The sequence below is a fragment of the Solea solea genome, chromosome 1 (genome assembly GCF_958295425.1).
Source record: "Solea solea chromosome 1, fSolSol10.1, whole genome shotgun sequence".
Taxonomy (NCBI): Eukaryota; Metazoa; Chordata; class Actinopteri; order Pleuronectiformes; family Soleidae; genus Solea; species Solea solea.
This window is the reverse complement of record NC_081134.1, coordinates 16,442,245-16,467,438: the sequence shown is the minus strand read 5'-3', so window position 1 is coordinate 16,467,438 and position 25,194 is coordinate 16,442,245. Positions and strand designations below refer to the sequence as shown.

General features: G+C 39.4%; 1 protein-coding gene across 1 annotated transcript in view; it reads right to left on the bottom strand.

The window, feature by feature from the left end:
* Window positions 1-1,032: 1,032 nt before the first annotated feature.
* The window catches only part of b4galt2 (UDP-Gal:betaGlcNAc beta 1,4- galactosyltransferase, polypeptide 2), a 161,091-nt gene continuing 136,929 nt past the window's right edge, over window positions 1,033-25,194 (bottom strand). Inside the window, exons 7-8 of the mRNA XM_058622602.1 lie at window positions 19,150-19,254; window positions 1,033-6,009 (exon numbers count right to left, since the gene is read on the bottom strand). Coding sequence (XP_058478585.1) covers window positions 5,859-6,009; window positions 19,150-19,254 — 256 coding nt within the window. The 3' untranslated portion in view covers window positions 1,033-5,858. The remainder of the gene's footprint in view (window positions 6,010-19,149; window positions 19,255-25,194) is intronic.

Sequence of the window (25,194 nt, the reverse complement as noted above, 5' to 3'; positions counted from 1 at the left end):
AACACATTCCTACGGAGCCGGACACACAACGTGGCGAGTTTCACCGTTAAATTCGGGAGCTCCATGGATGAAAGAGAGCCCCTTCCAGCGATAAGTTCGCATGACGAGCTCCATATGAAGATCTCAAAGTCAACGGTGAAACCAAGTTGTTTCCGGCTTTTGTGCAACAATGCTTTGGTTGAAATTACCGTTACTTCTGTTTAAAATACACCGACTTGCGGCCAGCGCTCCCATCGCGTCAATCACGTCCATAGACGCATCTAGGCAAACTGCATTCGGTGCGAACACAGCATTACGCTTCCGCCTTCCCTCTCTCTGTCAGTCATGATGATACATTGAGTAACTGTGGACCATTGAGCTGTGGACCGCGTGAACTCAATAACAATGGTTAGAGTGTAACATACATTTGTTTCCATTTTAAAGTCACACACTACAGCTTTAATATTATGTCAAGCATTGCTTTCAAGTGCAGTTTTCAGTTCACTGCCTGGAAAACAAAGGAAAGCATTAAGAGTTACTTTCTCCAAACTGTGTAAGTGTCATGCTGGTAATAAATACACTGGCTCTCAAAAACAAATGAAACATTTTGTGTGTATTATTTACCTCTCAATTGTTTTGTTTTTTTAATGACCTCCTTATTTACAATGAAAACAATCTTATTTGTGATTGGCGACAGTCTGTGCTACCTGCAGAGAATGTGGGAAATAATTAGAAAATAAAAGAGAGAGAGAGAAAGGCTTCGTATTTTAAAAGATGTGGTTATAGCCTTCTTCTGGGTGGAAAATACAGATTGCAGGAGCTCAATGTAATCCACAAGGTGGTAGGTCTGATAGCATGAGTGGGACTGCACAGAGATAACAGTAGGGTTTATGACGGTTGTCATGACAACAGGTAAAAGGGTTCCAGAAAAAAAAAACCCTGTCAATATTACAGTTCCAGGATTAGATCGGTTTGCAAACGGAAACTAATCTCCATGGTTCTTATGAGTCTGACTCAAGAAAAAATAGAAAACACACACGGCAGACACCCTCGTACAATCTTCAACATCAGATTTATTGATTGTATAGAAAAAGTAGGTTTGATATGACATACTGCATTCTATATAAGATATAACATTTTCAACATTCAATGTACAAAAGAAAACTCCATAGCTAGAGATACAGTAAATCTTTAAAAATGCCCAAAGGCCTGAAATTTCTGTCTGCTGCGGCAGGCAAAAACTGCATTTGAAAAAGTGTTTCGGATACTTGGAACCGCTGAGGTGAGCCTGACCAGTGGAAAAAAAAAAAAAAAAAAGTCAAACGTCTGTCAGGAAACATCAAGCGCACCTCGCGGCTGCTCTTTTCCTCCAGTAAATGAAACACGTCAAATACTATTTCTGCTGACGTTCCTGTCGCTCGCATCTATAAACCGTGTCACTGTTTATACACGCTTCTCTACACATGGGGGACCACGTTCATCTCGCTACATCCTTTTTTTTTTCTTTTTTCTTCAAATGTCCTTTCCTTAACTTGACTTGATGACATTGGGGACGCCGAGTTTACACGTGATGATCAGACTGTGATAACAGCTCCTTAATGTCCTTTATTAATGAATGAATGAATGAGAAAGAATCTTTTCCAATGTCTGGAAAAATGACCCTGAAAACGCTTCTGTGTTACTATAACTAAAGATGTATGAGTTGAAAAATATTGATATTTCGGCGTTGTGAAGATGGATCTTTTGATATGAATGTGATGGAACTGCCACAATCGTACAGGTTTATGTCAAAGGTGTATTCAAAATGATTTATGAACAAAATCTGAACAATATTTTTGCCTGTTGATTCAGGAGTGTTTCACAAGTGGTTGGACAATAATAAAACTATGATATTCAAGATGATATTTCACTGAATTTCAAAGTAAAAGTGCTTGTTTTGATATGGAACCATGTGTCGTTCACATAAATAACATATGTGTGATGCAAAAACAGAGAAATAAATCAAATCAAAACATCAACTGAATAATGTGCACAACTATAATTAAAACACCTAATTAGCTCATGTATATATATATATATATATATATACTGTATATATGTGTAATTTTATGTTGAATCTAATTTAATAATGTGAACATGTCAAAGGAATGTATAATTACTTTTATAGCAAATACATTTATTATTATATTCGGTCTATATTTACTCACCTCATTGTGTTTAAAGGTTGTCACACCAGTTTGACACCTGTGCTCTAAGCTCTAGTTTCAATGTGACATGATAACAAATGATGTCGCATTGAAAAAGGAAGTAACGGATTGAGGGAAGCCCAGAGTAGCTGCCTCTATTCTGAGACTGGAACTGCTGGAGTGACTTTACGCTCAAGTCGCCCCCAAATTGATATTAAATGACAAATTGCCTTTTAACAGAAATAGCTGTGACTGCGTATGTTGTGTGCAGAAAATAAGGATTTTCCTTTGAATCGTTAACAAAAAAAACGACAAGCAGCTCAAACATGACAGGGTCACAAACCAAATTTGAAAACAAACATGTTCGCGCCTCACATCCCCACCAAGCAAACAACGGATTAAAGCAGGGACATGGGGACAGAAGTGGAAAATGACACGGCCCAAGGTTAGTTGTAAACAACATAGACAAGGGACGGTGGTGACCTCGCCTCGTGTAATCTTGGACGGCACACTGACAAACAGAGAGGATACAAACAGAGAAAAGGGAAAATGAGAATGCGATGAAGAGAATAAATTAATAAATGATTATGTCTCTACAGGAGTCAGTTTTTATTTCCCTCATGCTCACAAGCCTCTATTGTCTTTCTTGACAGCTCAGTTCTGATGCTTGTACCTCTTCTAAAATAATGCAAAAATAAAATGCACATTACTACCGAGTAAAATCTGTACTTTCAAAAAAGATTAATTAGTGTTTTTGACACTGAAAATGTTAATTTTAGTTTTTAGTTGAGCAAATAGTACCAATTATCTCCACTAAGAAATGTTATTTTAACTGCAATATGAAAAGAAATTCAATATCAGTGTAGTTTATGCATCGTGCAAACACAGTTTGAGATGTAACACATAATTATTTTCAACACTAAACCAAAACCTTTTTAGTTTTTGTCGTTTCTCTTGCTTAGTTGTAAACAACATAGACACGGGACGGCGGTGACCTCGCCTTGTGTAATCTTGGACGGCACACTGACAAACAGAAAGGATCCAAACAGAGAAAAGGGAAAATGCGATGAAGTGGACTGGAGAGGATGTGTGTGGAAGGAGGATTTTACAAACGTGGGATAAGTACACAAAAAAAAAGGATGCAGTACGTGGCACAGACTCAGAGACACAAAGACACGCCTGGTAGATACATGGTGAAAGACGAAACCCTCTTGTGAGTCATAGTTGTGTCTGGAGTTTGCTGTCACACACACACACACACACAGCCTGGTTTGGCAAAGGAAGAAAGTAATCGAAACGAAAACGGAGATAACGCAGAGGGAGTGTGATTGCACGTGGGTGGTGACAAGATAGAGAGAAAAGTTAATCACATCTTCCCTTTTCTCATGTTTTTTTTCTTTTAAAACCGAAAGGAAGAAATGTTCATTTCAGTATCAGCAATCTTAAAACAGACACATTTACCCCTCCCCCAAAAAAACAGCTTTCCTCTGTATGTGACGTCATCAAGGCACCGGTTTGGTGTTTAGGCGTCGACAGTGAAGTAGATCGACTACGGCGGAGGCAAAGAGAGATAAACCACAGGGAGGAGAGCGACGTAGATGCAGATGCAGAAGGAAAATGGTTCACTCTACTTGTTGCTTGTTCATTTCTCACACACGGAAACGATACGGAGCTTCTGTGTGACGATCGAATACATAACTACAACAGCTCGATGATGGTGATAACATCTGAAGCAGAAGCAGAACACGAGATGTCAGTCACAGGATCATGAACGTCTAATTACTGCTTCAAAATTCACAATTTCCACCCACGGAAGACTATGACTTTATAATTTCCTCTTTTTGGATATAATATTATTATATTTATTTTCTTATGAAGATTAAAAGAAAAATACAGTTGACAGGGAGAAGAAATGGCATAGTAGTAATAATATAGTGATAGTTTTAATGAATTGAAATACATTTAAAAAAAGGCTTGAGGTTATATTACAGGCTCAAATAAATGACTTTGAAAATTGATTATGAATGATTATGTCTCTACAGGAGTCAGTTTTTATTTCCCTCATGCTCACAAGCCTCTATTGTCTTTCCTGACAGCTCAGTTCTGATGCTTGTACCTCTTCAAAAATAATGTAAAAGTAAAATGCACATTACTACTGAGTAAAAGCTGCACTTATATTATTTATACTATATATAAAAATATTAATTAGTGTTTTTGACACCGAAAATGTTTATTTTTGGATTTAGTTGAGCAAATAATACCAATTATCTTCACTAAGAAATTCAATATCAGTGAAGTTTATGCATCGTGCGAACACAGTTTGAGGTGTAACACATAATTATTTTCAACGTTAAACCAAAACCTTTTTAGTTACTGTTGTTTTTCTGTCCAAAGATTCCTCAACGATCAATTTTACAACCAATTTGGCCACAATAAGCAGCCTCAATGAGTAGATGTCTAAAATAAATCAAACATTTTCTTAAGGTGGGTTTAAAAAACTAAAGAAAAGCAAAAACAAAAAATGGAATCTCCAGTGTTTGCCACCGGGGCTGAAATCATAACTGAGCTGTCAGTGTACACGCACATTTGCTCTGCTCTCTTCTGTTCCATGATTTGATTTCAAAATGCATTACCAAGGTAGTTCCATCATGTATTATTCAGCACGAGAGAAAACCTTTCATATCTTCACTTTCCTTCCCCTTTGTTGCAACATGTCCAATAAGTCAGTGTCCAGTTCCCAAAGTATGAGTTTACATATAAAAAAGAGAAGAAAAACGAGATTTCTCAGGTGAGTGTTGCTGCTGCTTTTTTTTTTAAATTTCATCAGCACTGTTCTTCTGAGTCTTCTGCTGTAGATGCAGGCACAATACACATTCATTAGTTGATAGTGGACGATTTGATTGAGTAATTAGATCCGAGCAGGTGACTCCCTGATGAAAAGTGTCAGCGTTAATTCATCATGTGTCGAGATAAGCGTCCAAACCAGCTGATGCAGATCAGAGGATCCGCGCTGCATGTCACCCGTGTCGAGTTCATGTTCCAGCTTCCCGCAACCGTCGCTCATGGGATCATCACCGTAAATGCTTTGGAAGTCAATTCTGTGATGACTTTTAATATCCCTCACACTGTCTTAGTCTCCATGTCAACAGCTAATTTCCGTCATGGTCACAAAACTCTATATTCAGAGGAAAGAAAATCCCCTTCTGGATCCATCATTTCCCCAGAATACAACATCCAACAGCAGCAGCAGACAGTGTCCTCTGTTGTCCTCCAGTTTACAAAAGACTGTTGATGGAAAGTTTCCAAGTTCCGGCCTCTGACACTGACGCCAGTCTTCGATCAGACCCTGATACTTGAACTTTGTTATTTTTTGGTCCACGCTCTAATGCTGAAGTCACCGATTGGTAAATGAAGGAGGTGTGAAGCCATTTTGCTGCTTGAAAAACCAGTGGGAAGAGTTTGACTTCTGGAGAAACAGACAGAGCAAACTGAAATATCGATAAAAGGACCGAGGGGTGAAGAGAGAGCGAGAGACTGTGATGTGCTTGTGACTACTTTTTCCCTTCAGTTCCTTCAGTATCTCACCAGATAAATAGTCTTTTCTCCTCATGTCCCAAATTTAAACTCTGCCCTCTCCACCTTTTTCTTCCAGTAAATGTGCATCACCCTCCTCCTCTCTCTCCATCTCGCTCTCTAGCCTTTAATAGGCCGGGGTGGCGGCTTACCGATCTCCACGGAGATATTTGTGTACAGTGGATACCTCTTGACCTGAACCAGTCTGTAGGTCAGTGTGCTGATGCCGTCCTTCTTCATCGTGTTCTTCGTGTTCTGTATTTTATTGAATCTAAAAAAAGAGAGAGAAAGAAACAAAGAGAAGCAGGCAGTGAGGAACTAAGATTCAATCCAGTGGAAAAAAAATAAGATTGAAATGTTTTAATGTTAGTTAAACTGTATTGTGAACCACAAAACCAAGTATTTTTTTAAAATTATTATTATTGTTGAGTCCCCACCAAGGTACCCAACCCCCATTGCTCCCCAGTGGATGCCCACTGTTCCTAATTCTAGGAAGGTTTCGATTACAAACAGTTTCAGTGGAGGACAGAACTCCACCAGTTATCTCTCGTCCTACTGACGGAACTAATGTCCCACATTTTCATTGGTTTTGATTTTCAAAATCAGCCCACCTTTGGCTGTGAGGAAAGCAAAGATGATTGTCATCACAAGGCTGTGTTTGCTGTCAATCACATTCGGGGTGACCGGGGTGACCTAGCACCGTTTTCGTTATCTCCGCCAAGGCTGATGGGATTCATTTGCATTGCGGGGACAGGAAGTAACTTGTGACACAAATATTTGCTGAAAAATAATGGAAGCTTTAACAAAGAAAAGGAAATGCAACAAAAACTGGGAAGTAAAATACAATTGGTTGAAGCCGGTGGAGGACGGCCATTCTCAGAGTTCTTTTTCAGTCTCAGGATCTGAATCGAGTGGCTCAAATAGAAATATGTCATTCTGTGGACACATTCCTTCCGAAACCAAGAGATGATTGTAATTCTAATTACATTGTAATCAATGTAATTAATACTTTACATGTTATATCCATGTTTACCTGCAACCTGCATCATCTAGTGTGTGAATCCACTAAATCAACTAGAACGCAAAGTACAGAGGTGTTAGGAGCCAAAGGACCATAGTTTTTTCTTTTTAATATTTTTTGAATATAGATTGACATTATAAAACATTTTAACTCATGTACGTACACACCTTAGTTGGGACCAAAGCTGGTGAGCGTCACTTATCTACATGTTTGCTGAACAGGAAGTGTGATACCAGCACGTTTACGTTTACATTGTGTACAAATACTGACAAACAGCAAAGTTCACACACTTTGGTCCCCACTAAAGTGTATAAAACAGTCTGTGTGTGAGTGTGTGTTCAGCTCTTGCGGTGGACAACTTTTTTCTTTTGACTCTTTTATATGCAGCGCATTATATATATGCTGAAGATAAAACTGCTCACATTGGCTCAAGTATTCCTATCATTATTTTCCCTTCCACAGTTTCTTCTCATCTGTGTTTTTATTTATCCCCAAAGCAGCCTTTAAAAGAAGCTATAAAAGTCCTAATTATTATGATTGTTATTATTATTATTTATTAGTAACAGTTGTGGCCAGTTCAAATAAAGATGAGCTATTGCATCTCAAAGAAGTCCATTAAAAAAGTACAAACTGTGTGCAAGTGTTCCGAGGAAGGAAAGGGGAGCACATATAATAATGCACATATAATAATGTGGTTTAAGTGTGAGGGATGGCAGGATACCACTGTTTCGAGTCTGATACCGATATCAGTCCGATACTGCGGAGCCCCAGACATGACACGGTAAGAAACTCATTCATTTGTTCTAACGAAATAGGTAAAACGTGCACACAAAATATTAATTTGTGGCCACAAAATAGGTATATTGTCCATCCATCCATCCTCTACCACTTTATCCTCCACATGAGGGTCGCGAGGGGTGCTGTGCCAATCTCAGCTGACATAGGGCGATAGGCAGGTCACACCCTGGACAGGGACACAGAGGCAACCAACCATCCACTCTCACATTTACACCTATGGTCAATTTAGAGTGCCCAATTCACCTGATCCCCCATATTGCATGTTTTTGAACTGTGGGAGAAATAGGTATAATGTGTTCACAAAATGAATAATATTAATAACATTCTCATGAATTATGGGGAGAGGCTGCACAAGTAAAGCGAGTGAAGAGGCTTCGCGATGGACAGAGATTTATTTTAGGTCGGGAATGAGTTACAAAGATATTCTCAAAAACCTGGCATTGCAAAGAATCATTAGCCATCGCGAAGTTACTTTACAGGTAGCAACGTAACCCCGCCTCTGCTTCACTGAATGCATGCACGCTCCCGCAGCAGGGGATACGAATCCTGTCGGGGATAACTACATTGGCTTTTGAGAATATCTTTGTAACTGGGAATTCATGAGAATGTTATTCATATTATTAATTTCACATTAGAACTATTTTGTGGCAACTAATTTGCATTTCTTGGCCTGTTAACAACACATTGGTGCTGCAGCCATTTCAAGCTATACTCAGAAATGTATCGGCTCATCCCTATTAAGCGTTTGAGTCTGTAAACTATAGTTTGTATGAAGTTAATTAATGAATAAAAATAGACAAGCTGTGGTATTATTTTCACATTGTTTCACCAACTGCCTGAAAAATGTGCAAGCTGGTACATAAGATATTCCTATTTAATAAAAATCATAAAACCTGAGAGTAAATCGATACAGACTGCAAGCATGATGGCAAAACAATGTAAATATATACTGATGTTAATACAAGAGTGGAAACAAGGTCACAAAGATGGAACACATCCAAAACTTCATTCATAGAAGTTTATTAATATTTCCTTTACAGTGTTCCAACAGGTGACGCTATGGCCCTGCACTGTGTCATATGATATGTCACCGTTAGCCTGAATTGTGCTGGAGAGTCCGTCGTCATCGGCTGTGCCTCTGCCGTTGAAATATTGCTCTGATTAGAGTATTTTAGTATTAAAGATAAAAAGGAAAATCGTTCACACCATGTGTCAGACAGTGACACACTGAAGTCTGCGTGTGTGAGATATAACCTCCGGCATTAAAAGAGATTCATCGCTTAAAAGTATCAGTCAGAAAGGAAATGAGGCCACAGTGTCTGACAGAAAATTTACAACACTCCTGTCTTCAAGGGTCTATTTTTTTTTCCTTCCCTGTTTGTTAACACAAAAAAGCTCTTGTGTCCATGTTCAATTTCCAGAAGAAAGTGGTGCTTGGTCGTACTAGTGGGGTTGACGCCTCCGTCCGAAACGGATCACTGAGACTTCAAGTCCTTGTCAGAAGTGACTGGTGAACATCTCTCTCCTCTGTCGGCATCACCCTCGTCTTCTGTCGCTCTCAAATCAAATCAAAAAGACCTTTACTGGCATAAATGGGGAAAAAAAAGCATCTTTCCCTGAACGATAGTTTACAGTGAGATATAAATAGAATGACGTGTTCTGACGTCTACCGGGGATCAGTACTTCTGTCTCAAAGCCGAGGGAGTTAGTTGAAGAGGAAGAGTGCGACGGGAGGAAGCAAGGAGGAGAGAGGAGAGAAATCAGGTGGTTTATAAAACGAACTGACGGCACATGACAGAGGGGAAAATGGAGGACGGATGGGAAGGAGAGATAAATATAAATCAGAGAGATTTATAGAGCGACAGATGGAGGCACTGATATAAAAAATAAATCAGACTAGAGGGGGGGAAAAACATTTCTTTGGATGAATCTATAAGAGCAGAGATTATACGGAGGAGACTAATCCGCCACATAAACACAGATGCATGCATCCTATATGACGCATCATTGTTGTGTTATTTCAGTTTCGTTTCAGAGAGTTAGAGGACAAGACAAAGACAAAATCATCCTAGAGTCACTAACTGGGTTAAGTAAAGCTCTACTTTTATTCCAACGACAGTCTCACAGGAAATCATTTCTGGTTTATTTGGCTCTAGTGGCATATATTTCGAGTTGGCCCACTCCAGTAGACAGACATCTAAAGGGATTTGTTCACCATTTTTAAGGAACATGGTGATTGGGTTTCTTACCCAAGTTGACAAGATTAATAACTGCACACTAAAATGTGAGGATGATACTGTCCCTCGAGCACCTCTGTAACATTTTAATATGAAAAAACTAAACATTTTCAGCTTTTTCTCATATTTATCATCTCATTTCTGACACATAAACAAGACGGTAAAGAAATAAAAACAAACACACGAGGACTAAAACTACGATGAAGTGTGTTGACACTTTCATCAGTGAGTACAAACAAGACCGAAATCCAATCAGAACTCATTTCATCTTGTGGTGAAGCCAGATGAGTTTTGGAGATTCAATCATAACTATTTAGGTGATGACAAATGGTTTGATGAGTTGGGAAGAGCTCCATTCAGAACTAATCGCTGTGCTGTGAGGAGACTCCATGCATTCTGTTTCTAATTAAACTGAAATGCTGAAAGTGTCATTTTAAATACATAAAAAGGTATATTTTAAGTATTTACATTGTATTGAGTACGTTGTATGCTTGGAAAAGTTGTATCCATGCCCGGATCTATTTATGTACTCCTGCCTGTCTCGGCCACGGCACTCTTGCAAATGAGATTTTGAATCTCAATGAGTTTTATTCCTGGTTAAATAAAGATTAAATAATTCGTGTGGCATATGGACACAATCACTGGTAAAAAATGCTACAAACTTCAAGTCCAGTCGACTAAAGTTCTATAATATTGAGTTGACTAAAACAATTCAGGCGACTGAATTATGACGAAAACTAAATTACATTTCAGTCAAAATGATCACTGCCAAGTGTAATACATCATCACCATCTGACATCAGATGGGCTAAGAAATAGTAGAAGTTCTGAATAATTTAGGTATAATATAATATATACAACAGTCAGCCGTTTGATTTTCAATGTATATACTGCATTTTTGTTTTTTAAATTCAAGCTACAGTTCAATTTAAACAGTGTAATAGATTTATGACGTAATGGAACATTACTTGAGACACCGTTAAAATACTAACTATTATAACATGTAGGTAATAGATTTTCTAACGGGCCTAGAACATACAGTACTTAGTATTGCTGGGGAATGAAATTGCAATTTGGTATGAAAACAGTTAGTTGTTCGTGTTGCTAGTCTGATATAGGCGGTAAATTAAACAGGTTAATTTGTATACAGCAGCTTTTACAGATAATTAATCAAACAAAGTGCCTCTTTAATTAAACATACAGTAAAAATCACCACAAACAAATTAGATATGTGTGTGTCATGAAAACCAAAAAGGAAAAAATTAAACATTTTAGGGATTTTGCCAAAGAAAGTGAACTTAGTCATCTTCATGCTAGGTTCAATTATACACACACACACACACACACACACACACACACACACACACACACACTGTTTCTGCTCTGTTCCAAGATGATAACAAATGAATTGAATATTGAACAGTGTTACTCATTCATCTGCAATGCACAAAGCCACACTTGCGGGATGCGAGCGCGTGCACACGCCCATGTGTGTGTGTGTGTGTTTATGTGCTTGTGTGCACGTTAACTGATACTCGCCTCTGGTGATGAATGTGTCCCGTTCTTACTTCTGCTGGCCTGATATCTCATTGCTATGCCGAACCAGCATCTCAGAGAGCGCTGAGAGAATGGACTCTTGTGTGAGAGAGTGTGCACATCTGAGCAAATGTGTGTGTGTGTGTGTGTGAATTCAAGGGAAGTAGTTAACATTCATCAAACAGATGAGACGACGTTGCCCTTAAATGCCAGACATTACAGTGGCACTTCAGGAAAAACTCTCCCCAAAAGGCTCAATCATTAATCTGAGCGTAAACAGGAAAGAAAACTCTGCTCCTGAACAAAATAGTTAGAATGAACTCAGGTGTAGCAGTGAAATTGACTGGCACAGCTCCACGTGTACAGCCTCAAACATAAAACGGGGTTGTACATTTTTATCCATATCGGCTTCAGGACAGCAAAAAGCACACGAGATAAGATTTTTCTCAAATCTGAATCAAACCACAACCTCATCAGGTTGCTAACAGAAGAGACCTGGTCTGAATAGCGATGGTGTCAAAACCGGTGACGGAGGTGCGGCACACATCGCCGCACAGCAGTCGGCCGTGACGGTAGCATCAAACATTGCAATATCAAGCATACACTACCCGTCTCATGCATTGATGAGTTTTTTCTTGTGTGATTGAGGAGTTCTGCTCTGTGACTTGACAGAGCGGTGGGATGGCGCACCTGGATTTGAGCCGTGACACAAAAGTGGAATCATTGTCCACCAAAGTTACCAAAGCAACCTCTATGTATGTAAATAGGGTGATTACACCTGGACACACAGGGCTGATCACTTGCCTGAAAAAAATAAATGAATGATGAATGTCATTTACCCAATTGGAAGCAAGAATCTGTGACTCTGTTAGGGTCTGATCTGACATATGCTGTGTTTCCATCAGGGTACAGTACGGTATGGATTGGAATGGATAAACCCTGGGTCAGGCTTGTGTTTCTTCTTACTTTTCTTCTTGTTTTCTTCTTGTACAGTGCTATTTAAAATTTACACTGTAAGCAAAGGAGTGACATTAGAGCCGGTCTAACTCCAGCTTGACTCTATCATACCATTTTACTTTGGTACCGCAAGGGAAGGGTGCCAAAATATGGAACGATTAAAGCGGAACTGCTTATTTTGGTATTATTATTATTATTATTATTAATAATGGAAATGCAAAAAAATACATATACAAACCAAACCTTTCCACGGTGATAGTGATCAACTCAAAAGACAAAAATATCATGACTCCCTTTTGAGTCATGACTCCCCAAAAATTACAGTGAAATAAATGCATAACATCCATCAGCAGATAAAAAATTATGAATGAAATTTTTTTTAAAGTCTAAATCCAACTTATTTTTCTAAATATCCTTTAATGTCTGGTATAGGCAACAGAAAACAACCAAGGCTATGCCTTCGCTTGTTGAGATTCATACTATTAACTGAATAAAACCACCAAGTGTTTCTGGTCACAGTCTAAAAACTGAGGTTTTAGTACAATATTTTTTTTCCACTGAACAAAAGTAGCACAGCGAGGAAAATGATAAGTTAGTGCAGGTGCAACTGGCAGACTGCAGGCGGAACATTAATCTGGTGCTGCCGTGTGGCAACCAGATCGGTTACCCCGGATCTGTGGACCACACACTCCAGCAGAGAAGGCAGCAGCTGCAGAACTACACCGTAAACAGTTGTTGCCACTCACCGTTAAATAACAGTCACATGGCTATGTTAGTTAAACAATGGCCATAGTTGCTCAGTGACACATGAGCTGGTACAGTAGGTCATCAAATATAAACGTGTCAAAGTAGAACACATGATGTCAGAACTGTAAAAAGGAGAATTGCACCTAACTCGCTCTAATGCCGGGATCAGACTACACAATATTTTTGTGTCACAATGGCACGGATTATTGTCGTGTGACTGGCAACATTACAAGAATGACCCCGGCCAATCATTGTTCACGTTACTGGAGATTTGTCAATCATGGCTACTGAAGCACTGGGTTGCTGAAGTTCTCCGCGCTCACTATTCCGCCTAACAGCAGTGGCAGCATCCCTCTTCCTCTTCTTCATGTTTATGTCTGTATGTGACGTTGCATCAGTGCAGGAAGATTGAAGAAAAACATGCTAGACTTCTTGTCTGGGGGTTGTGGAGCATCCCGGACGCCAAATCTCTGTTCTTCTATTACGTTACACTACACGTCCATTCATCGTTCACAAGGTTCATAATTGGGAAATGTGTCGGTCACAACTAAGTCTCTTGAAAATCCGATTTGTGAAGTCTGATCCTGGCATAAGACGACATGTAGTCACCTCCAGGGTCGTGATGGAAAAACAGCAGAGCATTATAATCACAAAAATGTTGTTTTTCTACAGACAACAATCCTTTGTTGTGGCTCTTGAACGGCGGTCCGACGTCACACTGGGAGATCAGTTCAAAGATGGCTGTTGTCACAGTCTTCAGACCAAAGACAGCCTGTGGAAATGTTCCAGACAGACTCAGAAATGAAGGATGACCATTTCACAGTGTGTTCTGACCTGGTATTCAATAAAAGTGCAACATGACAAATCAATCCATGTTTGTAAGACCTCTAGCTGTTACCGCGACCGCGTTAACAAAGATGCTGCATGAAAGCAAATGGCAGAGCTGTAGCTCCCAGGTGAAAAAACACGATTCATCTTGTTCTGTTGTTTACCACGAGCACATTCTGATGCCATTTTATCTTCTGTACTAAAGTCTTATCTGCCGTACTTGTGTCTAAGCCAATGATTCAGTGGGTGTCATGCGTGCGCAGTCTACATACATCATACTTGATATTGTATTGTGCCTGAGTTTATTAGGTCCTTGTAGTACAGTGCGGTTTGCAATGATCCAATAAGAGTGCTGAGATCACTGAGGCTCAAGCCGCAATCTCACAGATGTTATGACTGTCCAGTAGTTCTGTGAGAAGAAGAAGAAGAAAAAAAAAAAGGACGTTTGTGCTGACTAATGGGCCCATTATTTTCTGCCCCCTTGCTACAGATATGAATAATGTATTGGATTCAAATAAATAGTGTCCCTGTTGGTGTCACCTCTTACTAAGGAAGTCTGATCCTCAGACCTCAGACCAGAAGAGAGAGAGAGAGAGAGAGAGAGATGAGTAATAAGCAGAGAAGGAGGAGGAAAATGGGAAGTATTACACACACACAAACACACGTTGGTGCAGCATTCATAGTGAGGACACTCATAGACATAATGCATTCCCTTGCCCCTTACCTTAACCTTAAATGCCTAACCCTAACCCTTAACCCAAACCCAATTCTAACCCTAACCCTAAAACCAGGTCTTAGCCCTGAAAAAGCCCTTTAAAGTTGTGCCAAAATATCCCGACAAAGACAGGTCTGTTAGGTTTTTTTGGATCTCACTAAGATGTAATTATATGTGCGTTACACACACAGTCTGGTTTGCATGACTTCAGAGGACATTACATTACCTCACATTAATTTCCCAGAGACTGAAGCTGGGGACACTACAAGAATTTTTCTCTCGATTTTACCCACAATTCACAGGTGGGCAGAGTCTGCACCAGTCGGCACTGTTTGGGGACAGTCGGCATGGCCGGTTGGCACAGGAATCTGTTAGTGTGTGAGGGGGTAAAGATTTGGGAGGCGTCTGCTGAAACCAGTCGTTTAGTGTGTACTCTGTGTGTAGTGTGTACAGTAAGTCGTTTTAAAACTGGTAAGTTGTGTATCGTGTCCCCAGCTTTAGCAGACTCTTTTATCTACAGCGACTTACAAGGGAATTGAGTACTGAACTGTGAGCTTGCATTGCTAACTTTATACAACCTGCCAGGTAGTCACAAGTTGAACTTGTGACCATGATGTCTCTGCACACGGGGTACCGGTCTTAACCACTGGACTACCCGGCCCCACTTCTACTCCTGGCCAACCCCTAATGCTAACCTTAATGTGGAAGTCGCCATAATGTGACTGTGTAAACAGATTTACATCCTCAAAAACCTCAAAAACCTAAAAACCAAACCAGGTGCTCAGACATTAACTTCTGCCTCATTAGGACCAGGTTTGAGTCTCCATGAGATTACTGGTCCTGACATGTGTTTATGCCAGAAAAGGTCCTAAAGAGGTAAGAAATACAAGTATATATACGCACACAGAGACACACACACAATTTGAGTCTAGTGGCTGATTTATTGACTTTGATGAAGGCAACTAGACCAGTCTGACCCTGCTGGCTCCATCTCTATGGTGTCATTTCAGCAGGCAATTACTGAGGGATCGTTGAATCTCTCCCTCTCTCTCTGAGTCTCGCTCTCCTTCACACACATGCATGCACACACACACACACACACACACACACGCACAAATGCACGGACACACAACAAAGATGGATGACATATTATGCAGCGCTGGTTATTTTAGACATTCCTCACGTTGAAGTTATTGCTGCTATTTCACAGTATATATTGTTAGTGTGAAAGTTAAAGCACCACTTAATACAAGTCTGGCATCTGACTTGTTTCAGCAGGTAGAAAAAATGAAAAAAAGTCTCTATGTCTTACAAAAAAAAAAAAAAATGTGTTTCATTTTCAGGTTAATCTCTCAGGATTGACTTTTGGAAGATTTTGAAGTCTCAGGAATATACCAGAGTTAGGTTTTATCTCTATATCTGCTTAGGGATGGTTATGATACGATAAAGTTTTCTTTTATTTTCATCTAAAACTTTTTAATGTTTTGACATATGAATTCCAAAAAAAAAGGAAAAGGAAAAAGGATGATGTCATTAAAAGGTGACCAACGAACAGAAATATTATATATAAATTGAATAGAAATACAAGTTTCAATGGAAACATTTTGGCCAATGTAAGTACAAACTCAACACAAATCTTTGATCCCTGGCTAAAGGCTTGTACATACTCCACAAGAACAGAGACATTTGTTCTCTCTCCCAGGGCCGTGAGAAAAGAATGACATCAGTGTTTTCTCGCAGCCCACGTTTGGGAGTTCTTGCAGCTTGTTCTCGACACATTGTCTGAGCAGAACTTTTTTTCTTGAGTGTGTCGGTGTCCGACAACTATTGTGTGATTGGCCAGAAACTTCCCAGGAGTTGTGCACTCCAGTTTCTCATGAAGTATGAAACGTCCTGGCCAGGACGAGCTCCGTTCTTGTTCTTGCCACCTTGAGAAAAAGATGAAATTTCTCTGCTCTTGCAGAGTATGTACAGGCCTAGACTCCTCTGTTAAATGTGAAATATTTTAGTCATTTCCATGCTAAATATTGGAGATTAACGCATGTTTTGCAGGATTTTTTTCTTTTTTACTGATCTACAGTTTGGCATTGTTCGGTTTGATTCCTGTTCCTCAGCTCGCTTGGAACCTCACCAGCGCTGGTACCAAAAAAACACCAGGTACCAGGTACTAAAAAATGAGTAGAGTCGAGCTGAGTTGTGCTAGAAGTGTACTGTATAATGGAAAAGCGCCATAAGTCTAGAGGAAGACTAGAAAAGTGCTGCATAAATAAAGAGATTCCCAATGAAATGTGAAGTTTTCTAATTCAAAAATATATGTTAAAAGAAAAACTCAGACTGCACGACTTCCAGATTGCGTTTCGGGAATTTTGCACCACGCTGACGCAGTGATTTATGGACAACATTACAAGTCTCATCATATGGAGATGAATTGAAACTTTGAATTCATGACCTTTTTAGAGATGTCTACACGCTGCACTCACTGATTAAATAAAGGTTACGATGATGTATTACATGCAAGGTTCAGAGGCTAAATTCAAATCAAACATGCCACAAATTGTTTGACTGGATGCACATCAACTGCAGCAGAGCGAGAGAGGGAGAGAGAGAGAGAGAGAGAGAGAGAGAGAGGATCTGTTATTCCCCTTTCACACAACTACAGCTGCCAGCAATTTTTAATCATCTTATAAACCAATTTAGGAGCCACAACTAAATTGAAGCTCAGTGTGAACCACGAGGCAGCGCAGTCCTGTCAAAATGTTGTGACGTAATCATTTCAAAAGAAATCAAAGAAACAAACAGTACTGACAGAGGAAATGGAGTTCACTATATCTTCATTCTGCTGCAGCTACAGCAGCAGCTATCGATTTTTGTGTTGCGAGGCATCACTGCCCAGCCTATCCAGGCATGAAAACGGAGGCTCGTAGAGGAGAATAAACAGTGATAATCCATGTTTAAGCAGCTTAATATGAGGTGCTATACTCCTGGTGATTAATGTGTCTAGAAGGGCTCATCTCTGCATATTGGTTCCCATTCATCAAACCATAACACTTTTGTATGGGGAGCATTTTTACGCATTTGCTCTAAAAGCAAATTGAAAGGGTGACGCCGGAGGAGCAGCATTGAAAGCCTCGCTGCTGTTTCTGGGAAAGAGCAAAGTTTTATCTCGGCCATTTCACATCTTCCAAATCATTAAGGGTCCATTGAGTAACATTTAGGTTAGGGTTTATTTGGAGAAATTGAATATGCTATCCATATGTATGTTTGTGTAAGTGCAACATTTGCTTTTTTGTAGCCTTTTAGGTATATTTGAGGCAAGGGTATTGTTTCACAGAGGCTGCCATCTTGTGCTGCAATGTTTCTACAGCAGCCACGAACGGACAAACTAATCAGAATTGGAAACTTTCCATGGGAATGAATGTAAATGTACCCTCTTATGACTGTCATGATATTCAGGCTGCATGGATTTATGTTGATTTCATGGCTGTAAAATTGTCAAAAAATGGTTAACGAGTAAGTGAGTGCTTCTGCCCCTTTTTCCAAGATCATTTTCACTTTCGATATCTGGCACTTATTCAACCGTTTGAATAACTTGTGCACCGGTGAAAGTCCATAGTTTTGTAATTTTCTAGATATCACAAACGGTCATGGTAATGAGAAGTGTGCACGCCAAATCCAATCAGATTTCATGCAAATACAGTTGATTCAATGCTATTCCTCAATCACCCCTTAACCTTTATTTATCCATGAAATAGCCACTTAGATTAGATTAATAATCTCTTTTCCAAGGAAGTCCTGGCCAAAATGAGCAACAGCACATTTTGCTTAAAAAAAATACTGCATGTTAATGTTTGCACAAGCCCTTTACAGGTATTTCAAGGGGAAAATGGGCTGAAAGGGTATACATCTATTCCCCCCAATGAATATCTTGTGGAGGGAAGCGGAAGCTTACTACACAGATGAAGAGGAATAACATTTATCTAACACATCAGTTCCCTGATGTGTTAGATGCCATTAATTATTACACAATGGACACAAGTCAAGCTGTGTGGTATTCAGAGGAAATAAGTATGAAGGTCCAATCCTTCAACACTGTACTGACATTTTATCAAACAAAGATGAACACAGCAGTTTCAGAATGAACACAGCTTGAATAAAGTTATGAATGAAAACTGTAGAGTGACCAAATCTACTGTATCATGTGACATTACAGGAGAACAGGGTAAAAATAAAGAAGGTGACTTTTTTTACACGGACTGAATAAAGCAGATTAAGTGCACAAAAACGACCAGAGGAACCGTTATCGACTGTTTTCGTGTCTCATCATCTGAGCTGCTCGTGTTTCCGAGCGGCGTAACAAAACTGTAACTAACACTAATTACGGAGGCTATGGTGATCGCGTGTCCTTTGCAGGGGTCACGTCGTCATCACTCCTTCAAATAGAAGGATTTCAAAAGTGAAAAACAAAAAGACAGAAAAAAAGAATGTGTGTGTAGTGAGTGTAGATGTGGAACCTAAGCAGTGTGATCGATGCGAACGTGAAGATGGAGAACGAGTTTGGACAGTGATGCAGTACCTCTGTGGGTTGGGCTCGTTGTGTTTGTCTCTCTCGTGTTTAATCATTCTGTAGCGGCCGATGCGGACGTCTGGCCTGGACACCTTCATCCCATTCAGAGTGATCCTGCAACACATACAGATACAGTGTCTAGTAGCGATAGAGAGGACAACAAACACACAGCAGGACACTATATATATATATATATATATATATATATATATATATATATATATGTAGACGTTAAGAGAAAAATAGAGAGTTTTATTGAATTAATCCTCGAGAGTAATCAGATGACATACTAATCAAACTATACATAAACTATAGAAATGATTGATGTGATGTTGTTGTTGTTTTAAAGGTGGGGTGGGAGATTATTTTCTGGAGCATTTTTTACTGTATTGCTTAAAATCCTCATCACAAACCCGATTGTAACCAATGAATTAATGCATTGTCACAAAAATTAAAACATGTCAGTCACCTGTGGAACGGACAGGCCTGTAAAAACACCATCCAATCATATTGAATGGCCCAAACTAATTAATTGTATCGTGACGCATCAATCAAACTGCCGTTGAAAAGTTAGTGTCACTGAAAAGTACCGAAAGTTACAGAGTGCTGTTCTCTGGAGGCGTGGCTTCGGAGGGAAGTCTGAAGAAAGGGGTTTGGACTTAGGCTGAGATTACTTTGTGATTATGCAGTGAATTTTGTAGGATTTGCTTTCACTTAAAAATAAGTTGAATGATCACTATTATTATTGTTATATTATTTGTAAATCCAAAAACAACTATTTTGGATTTATTCAATAAAACAGCCCAAAAGCCAAAGGTGGTCATTAAAAAAAGGTCTAATTTTGAATCAAGGATTGTTTAAATAATCATCTACATACTGTTATTCAAAGAAGATGGGATGAAGGTTTTGATGTTCACTTTGTTCAAAGTGCATTCAGCTTTAAGTGTGTAAAGGTCCAGTGTGTAAAAATTAACGACATACAGTATAATGGTGAGACAACTCCACAGTCTCTTAACCTCTCCATCGTTTCCTCCTTCCCATCTTTGTCGTTATTCTAAGTCCACAAAGGCCTTTTTTTATGTATTAAAGCAATTATACATTTATACAAATATACTTATGGGTAGTAAATTCTTTTTCTGCCAATACTCCCTCCGTAATGTTACACACTTCCTGAAGAACTTCCCTAAGAACTTTACTGGTGTAAATCCCAGTGCGACAGAGGCGATTCTGTGTGGAGTTTGTATGCATGTGGGATTTCTTCAGGAACTCCAGCTTCTTCTCCCACAATCCAAAAACATACAAAATGGGATTAGGCTAACTGGGGATTTTAAATTGCTTGCAGGTGTGAACGTGACTGTAAATGATGTATATAGGCTAAGGGGATGGGACTCAGTGTCAGTCAGTATTGGTATCAGTCCAATACTGGTCAAACTAACTGGAACGGATATCGGACAGATGAAAATGTAAAATTTGATTTAATCCAAGAATCCTTTATGTCTCATGCTTCATTATGCACAGACTGTAAACATTTAAATAAGAATCAGTGGATTCATGTTTGGTGTGTTTATATCTTCTTTTTGGGAGAATTTAATAATATTTGTTGCACTTATGTCATGTCTTTGAAATGACTCAGCATAACTCAGAATAATATTGGTAGTGTTTGACATTGGTATCGGTAATGGGATCGTCCCGTTCCTAATGTTGGCCCTGTGATGGATAGGCGACTTGTCCAAGCTCTAACTTGCTTGTTTGGATTGGTTCCACCTCCCTATTAGGACAGATAAACACGTGGATATATATAAACATCATGGTCAGCACAAGACATCAACAAAAGAACCAATCAAAGTCTCCCAGACAAAGACAGATGAAAACAAGATGAATTACAGGATTTTGTCATCCACCTTTCAGAGCTCTCACTCTGAAAAAGCAGACCAAAGTCCTTATTTCCCATAAAGAGAGAGTGTCACTAATTTAAAAAAAGGTTAAATGATACAAGGTTAGTAAATGAATGCCATGATTGTTCACACTCGGTATACCAGGTTAGAAAAATTAACGTTTTTATTATTTATGCTCCGTCGTGGCCCACAGCAGTGACACTGATACGCTGCTCTCTATACTCTTTTTTGCAGACACAACTCACTCCTGCTCTTTTTGGAGTGTAGCATTTATTTCACAGTTGCTATTTAATGATTTCTTTGTTTTATGGAGCAAAGAAAGCAGAAAATATTCACATTTAAGAAGCTGAAACAATCCGAAATCTGGTTTTAATCATGAAAAAGGCTTCAAACTGATCAAAGTAGTTGATGATTTATTTAGTAATTGATTAATAATCAATTCATCGAGTAACTGTTTGAGCTACATTGCAAATAGAACAAATTTTCTTCAAATGGGTGAGTTTTTTTGGACATAGAAACCATAGACATAGAAGATTAATACAAACGTATTCACCAAAACATGTTTCTTTGATCTGTATCATCTGTATGTGTGTTTTGTGTATGATCCCACACTTTGGCACCAGGCACACACTGAAAAAACAAATGAGTCTACAATCCCCGAGCTTTTACGAAAAATACCTACAAAGATTGGACAACTCTCTCCAGGTGCCTTTACAGCAACGGGAGAAAGAGATTGTTCAGAGTCAGGGAGCTGTGAACTTGACAGACACCAGCTGGGAGAGAAGAACAGGATTTAAACTGTGTCTGTCTTTGAGGCGGAGTGGTTATGTTGTATTACCACCAAGATGCAACACAAGGGCAAATGTGCAGAGAGATTTATATCTAATGCCACAACAAATGGAGCACATAGATCTGCTCCACATAAAGCCTGCCTCAAAACACCAGAGGTTGACAGAAACATTGATATTCATACCTGAAATCATACATGAGGTTGTGTGTGTGTGTGTGTGTGTGCTGAGTGAGTAATCCTCATTCCCAGCATATAACGCTCCAATTCACTGCACTCCCTCCAACTCAGAAGGCATCCATGCCTGATATTACCGCGCGGCAACTTCCCATCTTCACCACAATTCAAATTCCAACTCTTGTCTCATAAAAACCCTCAACAAGAGGATGAGGCTCCTTCCACTCCTTTGGCTTCTGTTTCCATATCTTCCTTTCCCCTTGTTTCCACAGGTCCGCCTCTTATTACCCCACCTTCTCCCTTCCAATATGACTTCACCTCTTATTTCGAACTGTGGGCTTTCATGGCTGATAACACATGATTGTACAGTATATTGAAGATTAACAGCCAGTGCGTTGTGCTGACATAACAGCTGATATGTTCGGTCATAAATAATGTGGGAATATACGGTTTGCTTAACTGAGCATTAAGAGTGGAACAAGGGGATAACAGCTCAAAACCACAAACTATTCTACATTACAAGTGTAAAAAAAAGATCTATTTCTGTTTTTTTCAAACTGAAGTTTTTGTTATACTAGAATAGTTTCTCTATGGGTCACGGGTCTATCTCCATAATTGCACTATCCCTTTTAATCAGCGCTCCTCTGCCTCGTCTTCGCTTTTCATATCCTCTCCCTTTCGTCTCAGCCCAAACTGAGCAGCTTCCTGTTCCGATCACTTCCGTCTCTCCCGTGACATGATTTTCTATTCACAAATCGCTGATTTCACCTTCCTTCCCTTTCTCTCCTCTCAAAAGCGCAGCCACACATAAAAGAGAGGGAAAACTCAAACTCCATCAAAACAACCCTCCCATAAATAAATGCACTGAGAAACTAAATAACACCCCCCCCCCCCAAGTCTCAGGGACTTTGCTGACTTGCATAAATGTCTGCCGTGCTGTGTGTGTGTGTGTGTGTGTGTGTGTGAGCATGCATTTGCATAATTTAGAGATTTATTATGGCACGAATAATGTGCGAGCGAGTGAGCGAGCCAGACTTCTCTTCCTCAGCTTTTCCCTGAGCTCAGTTGTGCATTATGTGCAGGCCTGCATCTTTAAAATAATCCTCCTTTGCGCCCGTTGCCATATGAGACTTGACTTTCCTCTTCCTCATGATTTATTTTGAAACCACACATATATTATGTATGATTTTACATTTGAGATTCTATTCATGAGAGACACGTTAGAGCAGAGCAACATTTCTTTTTTGTTTGTGGTAGTGACAAATTTGTTTTTTTTACTGTCGATGTGAGCAGAGATACATTATTATTGTTGTTATATCATGGTGGCCCCGAAGTTTAAAAGTATAGAAGTATATAAAACCCTGTGATCATGCGGCAAACGCTGGGTAAAACTGACGATGAGCCAAGTTGAGCGCAAATATCAGTTGAATGTCCAATTTGAAACTAATTTCACTGAAACCGGCGCTTTACTTCCGGTTAAAAGTCCAGTCAGTGACGATCCTTGTTTGACAGCATCTACCTTTTCTATTCAAGTTCAAGTTTCACTTTAGTTATTCTTAGAAAAGGATAGTTTGCAGCTAATTGTGTTTAGGTTAATGTTGCATGTGTTTTCCTATTTGTGTTGGTGATTTGCACTTCAGGGCCACTGTATTATCCATCCATCCATCTTCTACTGCTTTATCCTCCATGGGGGGTCGCGGGGGGTGCTGTGCCAATCTGAGCTGACATGGGGCGATAGGCGTGGTAGACCTAACCGTGAGGCCGGCCGCCGTATTATATTGCATAAAAGTCACATCATTAAAAATGAAGAGACACAAATTTCAAGTCACTTCCCTCAGATTTTTAAAGGGTAACTAAACCACTGACTCCAACCAATGCTTGATTTAAAAAAAAGAAATGGGCTGAGAGCTGAGTGGGGGAGAGGAGGAGGGTGGGAGAGAGAGTGGGGACCAGGGAAAATCTGGTAGTGAAATCTGACACCAGTTGCAGCTGAGTGAGGTGATCGGCGAGACGAACCTCTCAATCGCTCACACACCGCGGTCCAAGCGGTGGAGGAGGAAAAAAAAGGTCTGATATTTATGATAAGGGGGAGGAGTCTGGGACAACGAGCCACAAGCTAATTAGACAAGAGGGTGATGAAAGCTTGTACCAGTGACGAAGAAAAGCAAAAAGAATTTGAATGCAGTAGCTGGTGTTGGACCAGAGAGGCAGTAGATTCACTGATGTGTAAGAATTAGATTTGCACCTGGACCAGCAAATATTACTAGATACACAAATACACTGAACAAAAAAAGTGATTTAAAGGTTAAGTTTCTATTAAAATGAAGTGATAGCAGCAACAGAATTCAAACCACCTGAAACAAGATGCCCCAAAGTCTAAAGGAAGAAAGATTTGGAACCATTGGTTTAATAAATAACAATGACTTGTACTTTTAAGTGGGAAATGTAAGAATTTTTGTCTGAATATTAATTGTTAGATACAAGCAATTATGTAATTTCCTCTGATATGAAGAATAAAGAGGCATACAATAGAAATAAACAAGTAAAGTTCAAACTGTACATGGGACCAACACTTCCTCACAGCTCTGTGTAACACTTATCCTTAATGTTAGATTGCACTACCTTTTAGAATTGTATTATACTGGTTAAAAAGCTTGACATTTATGTCTTTATTTACTGTCTTGTCTTTTTCGTGTGCTGCAGGACGACTGAATGTGCGTACAGGGATGAATACAGTATGCCTTATCTAATGCTCCACTGTCTTATCATACAGTTCTCTGAGAGTTAAAGTTAGGTTTTCAGTGTATCAAATACATATGACATTTCAAAAATGGAAAAAGAATGGAAAGAGGAGGATCATCATAGGGGATTGACATGGAATTATTTCAGAGGTGAAAGTAATTCTCACATGCACTGAAACAGATAATTAATGTATCTTTAACTGTAATGTGTGGGTGAAATGTGCAGTTGTGCCTTAAAAGATAATATATCACTCTGTAAGTCAACATGAAGTGAGCAGACAGTCAAGTGCAGTCCTACAGAAAAACATCATGTACGACGTGTGAATGCTTCAGGTGTCAATGCAAGGACACAACCGTACTTGACTGATTCACATCGCACAAAACTGTCACTGCAGTCTCTTTTACAACTGCTAATAGTTTTAAGAGTGGTGCATTTAGCAGGTGAAGAGCCAGA